The 17356-nt window shown below is 52.8% G+C and overlaps 1 protein-coding gene across 15 annotated transcripts in view; it reads left to right on the top strand.

Annotated features, from left to right (window-relative positions):
- ADARB1 (adenosine deaminase RNA specific B1) overlaps nt 1–17356 on the top strand; it is a 133816-nt gene that overhangs the window by 70196 nt on the left and 46264 nt on the right. The window contains exon 1 of one of the 15 annotated variants that reach the window (XR_006584737.1): nt 1070–1248. The exons of 5 other annotated variants lie outside the window; for them this stretch is intronic. Coding sequence is in view for 7 of the 10 variants with exons in the window: in XM_019839288.2 (XP_019694847.1) it covers nt 1149–1248 (100 nt within the window). In the remaining 3 variants the exon portion in view is untranslated. Of the gene's footprint in view, nt 1–1069; nt 1249–17356 lie in introns of those variants that run through there. 9 more of the 15 variants (XR_006584736.1, XR_002735752.2, XM_019839288.2 and 6 more) reach the window with 9 other exon arrangements.

The raw sequence follows: 17356 nt of genomic DNA, 5'->3' as shown, positions 1-17356 counted from the left end.
ACCTGGAGGGTGTCTGGGCATGCACACACACAATGTGAGAGTAATAGGAACTGCTTCGTATGGGGGCACACTCCTCAGGCACCGTGCGCAGTCGTGCGGAGTCCCGTGTCAGCTTGTGTGCCTGTAGAATAGTGAGCTGGAAATGGATGCTGGGCGTTACTGGGAAGGAACTTTGTTGTACAAGATACGATTGCTCTGCATTGAGAGGAGAGCTGGGTGAGTTCATCGGTCTCCTCTTCTACCCCAGTGCTCTGCCACGGCATCCTCCCCCTCCTGACTCCTCCCAGGACACCCCGGGTCTTCAGGGCTTTTGGGTGCAGGTGCCTTTTGTTCCAAGGATGCAGAGCCGAGATCTGGGATCGTGTCTCCCTGGGGCCTGAACGGCGTTCGTCTGGACAGGAGGGTCGTCTGGACAGGAGGGTGTTGAGGGCTGCGGCTTGTCCCGCGTCAGCCCTTGATGCTGGATCCCAGAGACAGCCCCCTGGGCTTGGTGGCCGGTGAAAAGGCTCGGTGTCGGCCCGCCCAGGCGCCCCCCCCCCCCCGCTGTACCCCCCCGCAGAGGAGCCGGCAGGTCTGCGTGTGGCTCCGGAGGGGAGGGGGACACGATCCCTGGAATGGGGCTGGGAGGGGGCAGGGAGGGGGGTGGGAACATAGGTGGGGCGTGCCCCACATCCAGGGTCCAGGGCTGTGGTCCCCTCCCCGCACCGTGTGGCAGCCGCCTGCTGGGGCTCAGCGGGGCGCCCCTGCCCTGTGCTTTTCTCAGCTTTGTTTTGTAAACCGCACTCCTGTAGCGACACTTCCACCTCCTCCTTTGAGGAGCTCTGTCCACTTTAAAGGCGACAGCAGCCTTTTCCAGGCAGGACTGTTTGGGTCCCAGTGGAGATTCCCGCTGCCCTGGAACGGGTCCCCGGGCGCCTTTCGCTCCCGCTCGCGCTGCTGTGTCCGGACCCGCACGGAAGGGTTAACTGTCACACGTCACTGCTGGGCGGTGTGCTTCGAAGGCGCTGTGGTGCTGGCGAAGCCCTGGTTCTGCAGTTTGAGGGATGAGCCGGGGGCAGAGGGGGGCCGCTTCCCCGAGGCGGCAGGGGGTGCCCGCTGGCGGTGGTGGTGGTGGCCGGGGCCGGGCGGCGCTGGCCTCGCTCGTCCGCATGGCCTCGCTCCTTGCCGGCCCCGTGAGCACGGGGGCCTTCTTCGGCATCGCGGGGCGTCGATGGAAAAGGAGGCGCAGGAAACGCTCCGAGAGGAGAGGTAACCTGTTTGGCTCTGATCCTAAAACGTAAACGCTGGGCTTGCCTGTGATCCCATGCTTTCTGGGGCGGACTGCTTCGGGGTCCTGCCGATGCCGGGGACCTCCCGCCTCCCCTTTCCAGGTGCCTCGTTCCTTACGTTGGCGTCTATACAGTTTGAGAGGGGGCTTGTTTTAGAAGGTAGGTTTAAAAAGCGCATGTATAGAAGGCATTTTAGCCTCAGTGTTTAAGGTATATTTTTAGGAAGAGATTTATGAAGGCTTAGGAGTTTGTAGTGTTGGGTACTAAAAGATTTTTCCTCCTGAGACAGACGCTTCATAATGACTTCTCCTTCGCTGCCACTCTTTGTTGGTAACTTTTGTAGCCTTAAAACCCCTCTTCACGCTGTGGGAAGTAAGGCTGCGGCAGCCCTTGTGAGAATAGTTTCCTTTTAAGAACACGGAGAACAGGTTCCTTGCATCCAGCACCAGGTCATTTTAGTCTCTAGTTCAACTTGATGTTTTAGGGCATTGAAACTCTGCGTACCTTTTTCTAACACCGGGTTTAAAAGCTCTCCATGGCGGTAAAAGTCACAAACCACTGGCCGTGGGGCGAGTTGTTGCTCGAAGGGTGTTGAGGGTTCGCCGTCCTCGTCCGCCGACAGTTAACTAATCGAACGTGTGTCAGGTGAAAAGATGCTTCTGGCGAGGGGACTGGCCTGCCGTCCAGTGAGCCTCCCTTGGTGGGCGTCCCCTTCTTGCCCACCAACTGGTAGGACCGGGACGCCGTTGCACTACCCCAGAATGCTTGGGATGATCTGTGGCCGGAGAGTGTCACCCCTGCGGGGAATAAGGCGAGCCACCGTGTTCGGTGTGACTTCCCAGAGAAAAGAAGAAGAGAGCCACCTGAGAGGAGCAGTCGTGCTGAGTCCACAAAGATGCTTCGCCCAGCAGAGCTGTGTCTGGGAGCAGTGAGGGCGTCGTCATCTGTAGACTTCAGGGGCGGACATCATGCCGGTGCGTGCATCCGGGAGGAAAGCGCCGTGCCCAGGGGACGCATGCCCAGGGGACCCGGTGCTGGGGCCTGCAGCTGTGGCACACCCCTGCCTCAGGCTGCTGTGCTGCCCTTTGTTCCCTCAGTTAAGCATTGAAAAGAAGGGTGTCCTTAAGACACAGGTAAAAGCAAAAACTAAGAAATGTTGATTAAACACCCTGAATTTAGGATGGCCACTATTCTTTTCCATGGCCCCTCATCACTAAGCATTTGAAGAAAATATTGAAAAGTACAAGAATAATGGTCAGTTTTTTTTTTTTTTTTTTTTTTTTTTGGAACTTGCTGTGATTCGGATGGTTGGTGCTAGTCCCACTCGATGGGGATGAATGTCCAAATGTCCTCTTCGTGCATTCTAGAATCTTTTTCTTCTCTAGGAAAACCATTTTCAAACAGGCTGTAATTTTGGGGCAACAGCGTGAGAGACAGAGTGCTGCGAGATGGAGCAGTCAAGCCTCCGGATCGAGCGAGTGGTGTTCACTGTGCGGTCCCGTGTGTGGAAGCCCACGGTGAGGGTTCCCGAGCAGCAGAATGTTGTGTGTTAGTTTCCCTTCGGCCTTTAAAAATGATCAGTGTTCCACTTATATCAAATGGGCAAAGTTTTACAAGATATGAAACATAGTCTCTTAGTATTATACAATCTTAAGGTGCTCCAAATCATGTGTGTTGAATTTTTCCTAAGACTGGTATAATGTGAGCTTTTCCAAACTTAATTATGTGTTATAACAGCGTAGCAGCGGGTTATGTGTTGGCCTCAAGAGTGATACGGTCTCAGGGATCTTTCATGGCTTCCGAATGACCCACAGTCACTCCCTTCTCTGACGCGGGTCACTGGCTGTTGACTGTGTGAGGCTCACGTAGATTGGCTGAGTCATCAGAAAATTACGGTTTAAAAGGAATACTGTGCAATTTCAACATCACCCGGGACCTCCACAAAGCGGAGGCTGCTGGGACAGTCAGGCCCCGCACACCAGCCTTCCCGGGGCCCCAGCCAGTCCAGGTGGCTGCCGCTGTTGCCTTCTTTCCACTTGGGGCACAGCTGCTGAGTAAAACATTGTGGCAGGGGGGTGACGCAGCATTCTCTTGCCCCCCCCCGCCCCTCATTGTGTGACAGAGCCTCTGTCTTCCACATTAAAGGCTTTCTCGTTGAATACTTACCTGTCTTAATTGTGATAACGCCCTTATCTGTGCCTAGCCCTCCCGCACCCCGTGTGATGACTGCTGTCACATGGGCAGCAGCTCTGAACTGTGCTGAGGTCTGAGGCTGGGATCCCCCATGTTTCCAGGATCAAAAAGAGAACAGGATGTGGGGACCGTTTGTAGAAATGCAGACCCAGACCCATAGAGGTGTGCTTCCTCTGAGTCCTGCTGCAGAACAGGCCATCTATTCCGTGTAGAGTGAGGAGATGCAGCCGGTTGTGGGTGAAGCAGGCAGCACCCGAGAGAGCAGGTGGCTGTCACACCAGGCTTCTCCCTGGTCTCACCTTGCTAAGAGAGTGCCTCCTCGTGAGGTGCCAAGCACTATGACAACTCGAGACACAGGGTTGGATGGAAATTACCCGTCTATCCACCCATCTACCCATTCATTCATCCACCCATCCGTCTCTCATCCATCCATCAACCCATCTACTTTTCCATCCACCCGTCTACCCATTCCTTACTTATCTACCCATCCATCATCCATCCACCTGCCTATTTATCCATCCATCCACCCATCCTGTCCACCACCCACCCATCTACAGCTCTACCCATTCACTCATTCATGTACCCGTCCATCATCCATCTACTAATCCATCTATCCTTCCACCCATCTACCTATACATCGTTCATCTGCCTGTCCATCATCCACCCATCTACCCATCCGTCCATCCATCCATCCATCCATCCATCCATCCGTCCATCCATCCAACAGTACCCATTAGAGCCTTTGGTGTGCTGGCACCAGGGGTTTGGGCATGCACAGGACAGGCAGGTGTAGGTGATAGGGTGGCAGTGGCAGAAGGACTGCCCCAACTCTCAGGCTTGGGATTTGCTCTGGAATGAGCCACCTCAAGTACCATTCGGCGGACGAGGAGGGTGGATTTGTGTGATGCACTCTGCTCTGCTCTGTGTGTTGGGGAGGAAGGGATGGCTCTTCCCCAGTCTCTGGCAGGAATCGACGTCGCCTGTCTTCCAGGAGAAGGGCCCACACGCAGACAGTTGCTGAGCCCTGCACCCCAACAGTGAACAACAGCAGAAGATAGAAGGCCTCGGTTTTCTAGAACCTGTTGTGACAGATGTATGTGCATTTCATGGCTTTCATGCTGAGGGGCTTCCCGGCACAGGTGGGGACCCTGCTTGCTTGGGAAGAGCTCCTTCCGCCAGAGGGGACGCTTTAGAGAAAGTCAGAGACGCTCCAGGTCGACAGTTGAAATCGTAAGGCAAACCTGTAGAGTAAGGTTTGTGAGGTTGTTCTGGAAATAGTATGAAAATGGGCTCAAATCTGAACACTGCCTGTTCTTAGTGTAATTATTAGTGTTCACATTGAAAATATCGTTCACGTCGGCTTCTTTTCCTGATTCCAGAAAATACAGTGTGTTTTTCAGATAAGCGAGATTTTAATTAGGTTGTGTTAAGCAGAGCAAATAGAGACTGCGTTGCTAGCGTGCATCCATTTTGAAGGACAAAGTGTGGTTATAACAACAATGCTCTGTGAAGGCTTTTCTTCCACCATAGTCGATTCTGAGCTGGTAACGTTTTGTTGTTCTGGAATCAGGCTTCAACAACGCGTGTGCATTTGCTCAGGCATGCCATGCTGGGGAGCAGGGGAGGCCGCAAAGGAGAGTGAGCACGGCGGTCCGTGCACGTGCACGTGCGAGCACAGGCGGGCAGTGCGAGGGGAGAGGGCCAGAGGGCGTGACCGCGTGAGGCGCAACCCCAGTGCTCTGAGACAGAGCCGGCCCCTGCCGTCCGTCACCCGTGGCTTCAGGCTTCTTTTTGTTCTTTGCCAGAAGGTTCGGGAGTCACGCAGGGGGTCGCCCCCGTGCCGGTCCAGCAGAGGAGGGTGGGCGAGAACACAGAGTGGCGCACGGGCGGCTGCGTGGCCAGGCCTGGAGGCACAGCGTGCGTGACGAAGAACGCAGAGCCTCCCCAGGGAGAGAGCCCTGCGTCTTTGCCCACCACGTCATGTGGCACACCCTGGGCGGGCGGCCTGGGAGCCTCGTGACGGATACCCCCAGCCGGAGGATGCACCCTGCCCTCGTGTGGGGCCTCTTACACCCCAAGTCTGGGGGGATCGCTGGCTCCATCCCGGGGGTTCTCGCTCGTCCTCTGGAGCCCCTTCTACGGTGGCCGTGGGACAGTGCGGGAGAGAGCCGGCGGACATCCGAGGGGTTTGTGGGGACCTCGTAAACCACAGAATTTCATCTCAGGCAGACTCGTTTCTGTGTGTTTGCTAGGTATAAAACAGACACGTTTAGAATAGTATGTGTAATGGTGCCGATCGAGTGGAATGATGCCTCAGATTTGCAGATCGCCTCAGTGCTCAGACTCCTTTGGTCCCCTGGTACCAGTGATGTCCGTCTACGGAGGCTCCTGGCGAGTTGGGGGGCCTGCCCCAAGGTCACCGTGTGGCCCTCCCTCACTGTGCCCCCGGGTAGTCACATCCCGCTGGCTTGTTGTCTGCCTGGCAGGTTTTAGTCTGCGTGTGGTTCGGCCACTTGCAACGTCTCTCTGAGCTCCGACGTCGTGCGGGTCTGCAAGGCATCCGGTATTCGCTGTTACACCTGCGGGACGTGTGCAGCTCTGTCAGGGGCTGCAGCACAGGGGACTGTGGAGACCGAGCCCACCGGCTTCAGACGGGGGTCTGTGACTTCCCAGCCCGCTTTCAGAGTCTGCAAAGTAAGGCATGTGTAGGACGGTGGCTCAGAATGAAAACTCCATTTTTGTCATTATGGAAGCAATGCTTATTGTAAGAAATCGGAGATACAGGCGCAAAATTAACTTCATGAAAAAGGAAAAGTGATCATTCTTTTTTTTTAGTTTTTAAAAACGTTTTATTTATTTTTGAGAGAGACAGAGAGCAAGCAGGGGGAGGGGCAAAGAGAGAGGGAGGCACAGAATCCTGAGCAGGCTCCAGGCTCTGAGCTGTCAGCACAGAGCCTGACGCGGGGCTCGAACTCACAGACCTGAGCCGAAGTCTGACGCTTAACCGACTGAGCCACCCAGGTGCCCTGCAAAGGTCATAATTCTTTTAGCAAAACCTTTGAATCTAAGCAGTCTTCAGAGTTTCGTCCAGTTGTTAGAACTGGAATCAGAGTTCGAAGGTTAGTGGCAGTTCAGTCTTCGTGTTGTGTTATTATGGTGGGAGCCCAGTAGTGCTGACTCATGCTTCGGGCCTTCCCAGCGTCCCCCTGGGAGGTGAGCGCACACTCCAAGACCCCCACCCCACCGCGGTGCTAGCTGCTCAGAGCCCTCCTGCTCGGTGGGGTTTGCCTGGAGCACCTCCTACAGCCCCCTGCTCTCTCCCACCCGGTCCTGCTGAACCTTGGGATGGTTTTACCCCCTCCCAGACACCAGAATGGAGAAGGCCAGTCAGGCCAGGTGTTCCTGCAGGAGGCATGGCTTTGGCCTTCGTGGAGGCCACTCATTTCTGTTCACCGTACAGGGACCCTTCCCTGTACTCAGCCAACCTGTGACTTTAATGCTCTCTGACAGTTTGACAACTGACATCTTTCTTTGCTTACTTACAAAGAGGTACAACTAAGAAGCTTATCAAAGCCCATTTACATTTATTCTTTTATAAGTTTTGTTCCTGTTTGTGTACCATTTTTTAAACTGGGTGTTTGTGTTTGTATTATTGACTATAAAGGCTATTGAAAGATCGCCTGAGGAGACGTGGCTCTTATGTCCAGGTGGGCTGGCACAGGGAGGTCACTGAGTCCGTCCCACCCCCTACTCCCACCCCTCCCTCCCTCAGGGTCATCTAGAAGGTGCTGCCTTCTGACAGGGGCGCTCCAGGGCCCCTGGATGTGCAGGGAGATGCACGGCCATTTATCCAGGGGACTCGGCAGAGCTGATGGACGAAGTCAGCCTTTCCTGGAGGTGCTCTCCCTCTGGCTCCTGCCATCACACCCGTGGCCCACCAGGTGTGGATCAGGGGCTGGGTGAGGACTGGGCCTCAGGCTGTGTGAGCCCCAAAGCAAGTTGTCTTTGTGTTTTGTGTTTGTGGGCACACCAGTCGGCCCATTCTCCTGCTCCCACTTGGTGCTGCATGTGGCCCCGTGCGGTTCTGGGCTTCATTTCTTCGTGACCGTGACCATGCCCGGCTGTGCAAGGTGCTGACTGCGAGTGACTCAGTCCTGGCTGCTCTGTTCTGTGCAGCCAGCCCAGTGCTCAGCTGAGTGAGCTGGTTACGTGTAAGAGGGCGGTTCCAGGGCTCACGTGTCTAGAACACTGGTGTACTGAAAATCTTCCCGGATAGGATTTTAACTCATAATATAACTGGCTTTTATATAAGTAAGATGCACTTTTGTTGGCTGATTGTTTGCACGCGATGCCCCACCTGACTCTGGTTTCTTATCCTCTAATGTAGTCATTGTGCTGTCGAGTGCAGAGTTCACAGATCGCACATGCAAGGGTACTGCTTAGAGGCGAACTTGAGACTTGACTTTGAAAATATATTTCTTTAAGAATTACTTTAATGCTGGGGCTCCTGGGTGGCTCAGTCGGTTAAGCATTTGACTCTTGATTTCAGCTCAGGTCCTGATCTCACAGTTTGTGAGTTCAAGCCCCACGTTGGGCTCTGCACTGCCAGTGCAGAGCCTGCTTGGGATTCTCTCTCTCCGTCTCTCTCTCTCTGCCTCTCCTCTGCTCATACTCTCCCCTCTCTCTCAAAATAAATATATAAACCCAAAAAAAATTTTTTTTGAAAATCTTAAAAGGGGCGCCTGGGTGGCACAGTCGGTTAAGCGTCCGACTTCATCCAGGTCACGATCTCGCGGTCCGTGAGTTCGAGCCCCGTGTCAGGCTCTGGGCTGATGGCTCAGAGCCTGGAGCCTGTTTCCGATTCTGTGTCTCCCTCTCTCTCTCTGCCCCTCCCCCGTTCATGCTCTGTCTCTCTCTGTCCCAAAAATAAATAAACGTTGAAAAAAAAATTAGTTAAATAAAAAAAGAAAATCGTAAAAAAAAGAATGACTCTAAGTCCCTGGAAAGTATGAATAAGCAGCCTTTCTACTGTGTGCTGTGGAATTTATAGTGTGGACACAGTCAATCCCCTGCACTTGTCTGCTGTTGTCTCAGTATCTCTGCTTCAATTACTGTCTGTCTCTTGTTGTGTGAAGCGAGCCTGGAGATCCGATTTACCAAAAACAGCCTCAGGCGATGGGACGTGGGGAAGCATCTGTGCTGGCCTGCTCGGAGCAGTGGTGGCGAATGGCCAACACCCGCGTGCAGGGGACCGGGCCACATGCTGTGAGCGTTACTGACCAGAGAGACCCGGAGCCCCGAGAGCCTTGCAGGAGGCCTCCTGGCTAGAAATTGAACCGGGCTCGCTGGGACCATCACACCAGCACCCCCCTCCACCTGCTAATAGCCGTCCTGCAGGCCACACATAAGTGCGTCAGGCTTCCAGTGGAGCGTGACCTTGAACAAGGCCCTTATGACCCATGTAAGAGGAGAGTAATAATCATAGATACTGGGAAAACATTTCTCAATCATGCGTTGTACTCAGAAGATAACCTTTCACATTGGTAGGAACCAGATCACAGCTGCTTTGTTTACAACTATTTCTGATTTAAGGACTCAAGAGGAAAGTTAGTACTTAACTTTAGACGCGTTTTCGAGAAAGCTGCTAATAGAGATACAAGCAGGAGTCAAGATGTGATTAGTTGGGGTCACCGCAGACAGGACGCCCTCATCTTGCACACCAGGAGGCACAGAGGATCATCTCTGAGGCCTGCTGGGAAGGGCAGGGGGGCCCGGCCAGAGAGGAACGCTCAGGGGAATGGGCGCTGGGACTGGTTCTGGGGGAGCCGTGGGCCTTCTGGAGCAGTGGGGCAGCCGCAGCCTTGGCCCAGGGCCTTCTGGGAGCAGTGGGGCGGCCGCAGCGGTGGTCCGGGGCCTTCTGGGAGCAGTGGGGAGGCTGCAGCAATGGCCTGGGGCCTTCTGGGAGCAGTGTGGTGGCCTCAGCGGTGGCCCAGGGCCTTCTGGGCACGTAGCGTCTGTGGCTCCAGTGGTCACAAGCCTGGGAGCCTGCCATGGTGGGGCTCACGTGCAAGCGTGTGCTGGGGGAGAAGTCACACGTGTTTGGGGTGCTCTGTTGGCCATGTCAGGAAAACCCTAGAGAGCAGGTTTGCATCCTTGGGTGGAAGCAAGTGACTAGAAGCATGTTGGAAATCTGGGGCTCTCGTCTTTGCCAAGGCAGTCTCCGTGCTCGCCCTCTGCTTTGGGCCCGTGTGCTTGCCGCTGGCCGGCTCCTCGGCGGGGTGCCCAGTGTGGGAACTTCTCTGGTCGCTGTCTCCCCATGCCGCCGTGCTGAATGCGGCCCGGCTCAGCGGCTGGGGGCTTTGTGTTCTCTAATAAGGTCCTGGTTGTTAACAGTAGCTCGTCTGTTTTTGGACAAGTTGACATCTAGTTGGCACGTTTTAGTAAAAGTTATAAATTAGGAAAAATTGATAAAATCCTGTGTCTTTCCTTCTGGCAAAGACCAACACATGGCCCTCATTAGAGCAGCAGACACGGAGCGGATGGAACCCGAGAGGAGCCAGCACATCGTGCTCCCGTCCAGTAGGCCGCCGGCCATCTGGGGTGTTTGTGGTCTCAGAGCAAAGTGCGGCCTATTTAGGGGAAACAGCTGTAGCAGCAGGTTAAGCCCCTGGGACGGGGCAGGCGCCGGAGGTGGGGACTCCTGACCAGCTGCGGGGCTCGGCTAGGTCGTCTGAGCTGCGGTGAGCCCCGTGTATCTGACACAAAGGCAGGGCTCTGGAGAAGGAGCTGGACGTGGGAGAGCTCGGGGTCGCTCGTCGGGCCCATCCTCACAGGCGGGTGCTGGGCATGTAGAGGCCCGGAGGCCGAGGTGCCTGGCCTCACAGCCTAGTGGGGGAGGCCGGCGGCAAGCGGGGAGGCAGGCCGCACATCACAGGCCTCGGTGAGGGGAGGGAGGTGAAGAGTGACACTCTGGCTTAGGACGGTGGCAGATCCTCTCCCGGGTGGCGGCCTGTGAGGAGGTGCGGCCTGCCGTGATCTGGGGGAAAAGCAGGGCAGGTCTGGTGACCCGAGATCATGCGGCTCCGTGTGGCAAAGCAGCTGGCAGGGTGCTGAGGATGCCCCTGGGATGGGCGTGGTGAGGAGGGACCAGGGCGTCCCCCTGTACGGGGAGAGGTGGCCCCCTGGCTCCAGCAGGCGGTGGGGGAGCCTGTGGGTGTGGGTCCGAGTGCTGCAGGACTTCCTGGTGACCTTTATGAGACACCCTGCTGCGGTGTGGGGGCGATGTCCGATTCCAGGGGCAGACAGCGGCCGCGTCACAGGGAGGATGCGCGGGGCCCCGGCTCGAGGTGCCCGGTGCACGGGACGGGGCAGAGGTGGGGAGGCTGGGATGTGTGGTGCTTACTTCGGGAGAAGAGCTGGCGGGGGGTGGGGGGGGAGGAGAGAGAACCCGGGTGGCTGGAGGTGCCAGGCTCGAACACCGGCTGCATGTGCGCAGGGCAGGTAAGACTGCAGAGGGGACACATTCACCCACGTTTGCATTGGTGCAGTCACTACCAAGCCTGCAGCCGATCCAGAAGACGCCAAGGTCTCCTGTGCGCCGGGCCTCGCGGGGCCCTCCCGCCTCCCCCGCAGCACCGCCCCTGCACCCTCTGCCCCCAGGTGCCACCCGTGCCCTCAGCACTAACGGGACGGGGGACTTTGCCCGCAGCGACAGGGCTGCAGCTCCTGTCATTTGTCCGATGGCAAAGGGGGTCACTGTCGTGTTTGTCCTCCTGACGTGTGTGCTCTTCTGATTCGGTAGAGTCCCCTTCTCTTCGGTGTTCCCCTGCTGACATGATGAGTGCTGTTATGCATCGCTGCGCCTTTTTTAAAAAAAATTAAGACTTCGCGTTTTTAGAGCAGATTTTGATTCACAGCAGAATTGAGGAGAAGCGCAGATTTACCGCCCCCCCCCCCCCCCCCCGCCAAACACCACCTCCTGCATAACCAACACCCACCACCTCAATGGTGTGCCTCTTTACGGTGGACAGCCTGCACTGGCACATCCACACCTGATCTTACGATGTTGGCTACTATCCGTGGGTTTGCACGAATGTGTGATAACACGTGTCCACCATCATAGTATCACAGAGCTTTTTTTCACTGCCCTAAAAATCCCCGCATTCTACCCATTTATCCACACCACCCCCACCACCCCTGGCAACCCCAGACCTTGCTGTTGTCTCCATGGTCCCGCCTTTTCCAGAACGTCGCCCAGATAGAATCGTACAGGATGCAGCCTTTTCAGATTGGCTGCTGTCACTTAGTGAGATGCACCCGCGGACCCTCCGTGTCTTCGTGGCGTGACGGCCCGCTCCTTCTTAGCGCCGAATACCATCCCGTCGTCTGGACGCACCCGTGTGTTTGCCCATCGCCTCCCGAAGGGCACCTTGGTGGCTTCCAAGGTCTGGCAGTTATGAATAAAGCTGCCGGAAACATCCGCCTGCGGGTTGTCGTGTGGACGTGAACGTTCACCTCCTCTGGGTAGACCTCAAGGAGCACGACCGCTGGGTCGTATGGTCAGAGCGTGTTCGGTTTTGTAAGAAACCGGCCAACCTTCCTCCGCGGCGGCTGCCCCTCTCTGCTTTCCCGCCAGCAGTGAGGGAGCGTTCCTTCTGCTCCGCGTCCCCGCCAGCGATCCGTGTTGTCGGTGTTCCGGGTTGTGGCCGTTCTCACGGGTACACGGTGACGTCGTTGTCGTTTTCATTTTCTTTTTTTTTTTAATATGAAATTTATTGTCAAATTGGTTTCCATACAACACCCAGTGCTCATCCCAACAGGTGCCCTCCTCATTTTCATTTCCCTGATGACGTGTGACGTCTGTATGTCTTCTCTGGTGAGGTGTCTCTTCGGGTCTTTGGCCTACTTTTTAATCGGGTTGTCCGTTTTCTTATTGCTGAGTTTTAAGTGTTTGTGTATTTTGGATATATCTTCTTTTATCAGATATACGTGTTGCAAATATTTCTCCCAGCCTCTGGCTTGTCTGCTCATCTCTTACCAGTGTCTTTCGCAGAACAGAGATTTTACATTTTGACGCAGTCCAGCTTATCAGTTAGGTTGTACCTTTGGTGTTGTATCTAAAAAGTCGTCCCCCTGTCCAAGGTCCCCAAGGATTTCTCCTGTATCATCTTCTAGGCGTTCGATAGTTTTGCATTCTACGTTTGGGTCTGCGATCCATTGTGAGTGAACTGTTGTGAAGAGTGTAAGGTCTGCGTCCAGATTCCCCTTCGAGCACCCCTCGTGGAAGAGACTCTGCCCTCTTGATTGCCTTTGCTCCTTTGTCAGGGATCCGTCGGCTGTCTCCGTGTGGCTCTCCTTCTGGGTTCTCCGTTCTGTCCCATGGATCGATTTGTGTGTCCTTTCTCCACCACCACACTGTCTTGATCACTGTAGCTTTACAGCAAGTCCTGAAGTCAGTAGTGTCGGTCCTCCAACTTTGTTCTTTTTCAACATTGTGTTGGCTATTCTGGGTGTTTTGTCTCTCTATAAACTTTAGAATCGGTTTGTCAATAGCCACAAAATGACTTGCTGGGGTTTTGATGGGGATCACATTCAATCTACAGACAGACCAAGTTGGGAAGAACTGACATCTTCACAGTATTGAGTCTTCCTATCCATGAACATGGAATATCTCTGTGTTAATTTAGGTCTTTGATTTTGTTAGAGTTTTATAGTTTTCCTCATATAGGTCTTGTACATATTGTTAGGTTTATACCTAAATGTTTTATTTTTGGGGGGGTGCTAATGTAAACAGTATTTTATTTTTTATTTCAAATTCCATATATTTATTGCTGGTATCTGGGAAAGCAATTGACTTTGGTATGTTAACCTGTTATACTGCAACCTAGCTATAATTACTTATTAGTTCGAGGAGGGTTTTTGTTGTTGTTGTTGATTGCTGTGCTTATTATAATTATTCCAAGTTGCATTTCATTAGAAAAAACGTTTGTAGCAGTAATGCATGAACTTTATTTCCTATGCACAGCCTGCCATATCTTGTTCAATGCATGCAGAATCTCTGAAGGGTAATTGAACATCCATTACTTGGATGGTTGCCTAGAAAAAAAAATATTTTATTGTAAATGTTATCAATTGAATGTTTCAGATACTTCAGTGATAGTATTTTGTTTGTATAGTAGTGAAAGCAAAATACAAATCATGAAATTTATTCTCTAAACATACATGATTAAGTTGTTGAATTTCAGGTTACTTTCCTTCAAATGATTTAAGAATTTTATATTTCGGTTACCTTTGGTACATAATCAAATCATCATTTAATATTTTTGCTACAGTTATAAAATTAATCTAGACTTTAGCACGTTGCTTGATTTATAGTAAAGAATCAACACCAATAACCTCCATTTTAACACTTCTCTTTTTAAAAACTTGCAGTGTATGGCTGTTAAAAATAAAACCCGTAACAACCACAAGTAATATGTAAAACTTTTCTTAAAACCATTCTGTTTTGAGAATAAAAATGGGTAAAATCCAGTAATAATTGCTAGTAATTTTAACCAAGTTTACTGCTTGTCTTAAACATTTTTTTTTAAATCTATACATTTTTAGTGAATTCCTAAAGATAGTATAGCAGTACAATAGAGAATATTCCTGTTCCGGCACATCTTTAGTATAAGTAAGTCATGTTCTTTATATTTATTCCAGAATATGTTTTTTCCCAAAGGGAGGGGAGAGCATGAAGAGGTAGGAACATGCCCAGCTTCCCTCTCCCTGGTGGAGAGATAAGGGTACTGTCAGAAGACAAGAGGAACGTTCTTTTTACACACATGTTGTGTACTTCGTGTTACAACATGTGCATCTACAAAGGTACAATAATACAGCAGATAACTGTCCGCCACCTGCCACCTGAGAAATAAAACATAGCGGGTTGAATCGTGCCATTTGAAGTCAGTTCTTGCATGCGGTCACCCCATGTCCAGTCCCGTTTGTTAGGAAGTACTCGTTACTGACTCGGGGCACCACGTTGTCTGCGCAGTGAGTTCTGGGGTGTGCTTGTTGTGACCCTGGACTTGGCCGCCATCACACCGATGGGTCGTCTGCGAACCATGCATGCTGTTTTGGGAGTTGACACCACACTGTGTCCAGTCTGGGAGGTCTGGCCCTGCCTCATCGCTTCTCTAGTTAGTGTTTGTGGCTGTTCGGACTTGTTCATTTCTCCACATAAGCTTTAGAACCAACTGGCCTAGTTCTGTTGCAATTCTAACTGGAATGCGGCTACACTTAAATCCAGGTCCTTTGATGGCAACTTGAGTGGTCTTTTCACACCTTGGTGCCCCTAAGCCTAGCTTAGTTCCTACTGCTGCAGGGGCATTCCGAAAAAGGAGGAAATTATTTAAACACTGCTGTCAAATAAAGCTTTTCTCTAATTGGCCGTTCCTGGAATTGTGTTCCGTATGGGATTTTTGTGGAGCTTTAATTCTTAATGTGTTTGTAGTCCAGGCCAGAAGAAGTGCTTTGCAGAATGAAAGAAAAATGGTTATGTGAAATGCCCTAAAGTGCCTGCATTTATTATGTTGCTTTGTTTTATAACCTTTGGTGTAAGAGTTGGCATTTGTAGAAGCTGAAAATGTTGACTTCTGCTCTGCAGGAGATTTTTGGCTGCCATTCTTAATGTGCATGTACCACACGCCCCCGGGCACAGCCTGATCATTTTCTACTGTGAGGCATTTCCCATGTCCTTTTTTTAGGGTTTTAATATGTAAGAGCAGGTGAGCAAGGTGAGTTCTACAGGTCAGCTGAGCCCCGTTAGAGCCCGGCACCATTGCGCTCGGACTCACCGTCATTACTGTTGCAAGGGGGACTCTCATCGTCCCAGACCTCCAGGGGAGCCCTCCATGGACCGGGGGTTGCTTCATTGTGTAGTGTGCCTTCTGCTTACTCTTAATTTAACTTCTTATCTTGAGATCACGTAGATCCACACATAGCCGTAAGGAAGTGACACGAGAGAGGGCCCATATTTGCTTTACACAGTGCACCCTGAGATGCGGATGTTGACCTCCATACAGTCAAGATCCAGGACGTTCTTTTACCACACGGATCCCTCCTGTTGCCGTTTGGGGAGGCCACACCCACAGCCTCCCCAAACCTTGATGACTGCTAACCTGTTCCCCATTTGTACAGTGTTCTCATTTCAAGAATGTTACGTATCAATGGAATATACATGGGTCCGTGCAGTGGCCACGAGATTGGTTTTTTCCAGTAAGCCCTATTCTCTGGCGATCCCTCCGGACTGTTGTGTATATCAATAGTTTGCTCCTTTTCATTGCCACATAGTATTCCATGGTTTGGATGGGCCACATTTTATTTAATCATTCGCCTGTTGAAGGGCGTCTGGGTTGTCCCCAGTTTGGGACTCTTAGGAATCAAGTTGCTATAAACAGTCATGTTTATTACAAAAATTTTTTTTTAGTAATCTCTTCACCTGACGTGGGGCTTGAACTCGTGAGTTCAAAGTTGCACGCTTTAACAACCAAGCCAGCCAGGTGCCCCCGGACACAGTTTGTACGTGAACCGTGTCTTCATCTCTCTGGGATAAAATGCCCATGTTCAGTTTTTAAGAAGCTGCCCAACCGCTCTCCAGAGCGGCCGCCCCGTGTTCCGGTCCCGCCGGCCACGTGCGAGGGATCTGGTTTGTCTGTGCCCGTGCCCGCGTGTGCGGTGGTCACCGTTTTGTACGTGAGCTGCTCTCAGGGGTGTGTGGGGATGCCTCACGTGGTTGAAGCTGCACTTCCCCGGGGCTGACGGTCGCGGACCCCGTGTCGTGTGCTTTCTTGCCATCTCTCTCTCCACGTATATCATCTATGATGATACTGGCTGTTCATGTCTCCTGTCCGTTTTCTGACCGGCTTGTTTTATCGTTTAGTTTTGAGAACTCATGTGTGTTCTATTTGGATACGTGGCTTTCAAACCCTTTTCTCCCCATCTGTGGCCTGTCTTTGTGTCTCCTCAATAGGGTCTCAAGCGGGAGTGTTTCCTTTGGAGGAGCCCAGTTTGTCAGCGTTTCCTGTCACGGGTCGTGTATTGGGTGCCAGTCTGCAGGCTCTTTGCCTCATCCGAGACCCTGAGGGTTTTCTCCTGTGAATTCGTTGTTTCCCATTGAAGCCCCTGGTCCATTTTGAGTGGGTCCCATGCAGGGTGCAGACTTGGGTGCCCCAGGGCTCCGGCACCCTCTGTGGACAGCACCGTTCCTCCTCCACGGCCCTTCGGTTGCACCGTCGTCCACAGCGTGACCTGTTGGTCAGGCCTCTCACTAGGTCCCTTGTTCTGCGCGTCTGTCCCTCACCGACTCCACGCCGGCCTGCTGACCGGTGCTGCTCAATCAGCCGCTAAAATCAGTTAGACTTACTCCTCGCTTCCTTCTTTTTGGTGACGGCCACTTTAAAATCTTTTTCCAGTAATTGGAACATCTCTGGGTTGGCATTCTGTTGATTGTGTTTTTTCATTCAGTTAGAGATCTTTGTGGCTCTCCGTAGGATGAATGATTTTTGCTTTGAAACCTGGACGGATTATGTTCCAAGAGTCCTACTGGAGCTTCCTGTTTCCGCTGACTTTCTCTCACGCCGCTCTCTCTGTCAGGGGAGGGGGGCCCCCCCTCATCACTGCCGTGCGGGTCCAGGTTCCCCGCAGGCCACCGCTGACAGTTCCCAGGTTGCCGCTCTTCCGTGGCCTCCACTGACGTTGCCAGTGGGGATGAGATGGGCACCTTGGCAGGCTCCCCGAGTGTCAGCCCTGACTGTGCGGTGCAGGTGGGAGGGTGGGGTCCGGCCGGGGAGGGCGTTTCCTCCGTCAGTTGCCTGTCGAGCTGGCGGGTGCCTGTCTTGGACCTTTGGCCACAGTCA

This window comes from Felis catus, chromosome C2, assembly GCF_018350175.1.
Source record: "Felis catus isolate Fca126 chromosome C2, F.catus_Fca126_mat1.0, whole genome shotgun sequence".
Taxonomy (NCBI): Eukaryota; Metazoa; Chordata; class Mammalia; order Carnivora; family Felidae; genus Felis; species Felis catus.
The sequence above is the reverse complement of the archived record's forward strand: the minus strand, read 5'-3'. Positions and strand labels throughout refer to the sequence as shown.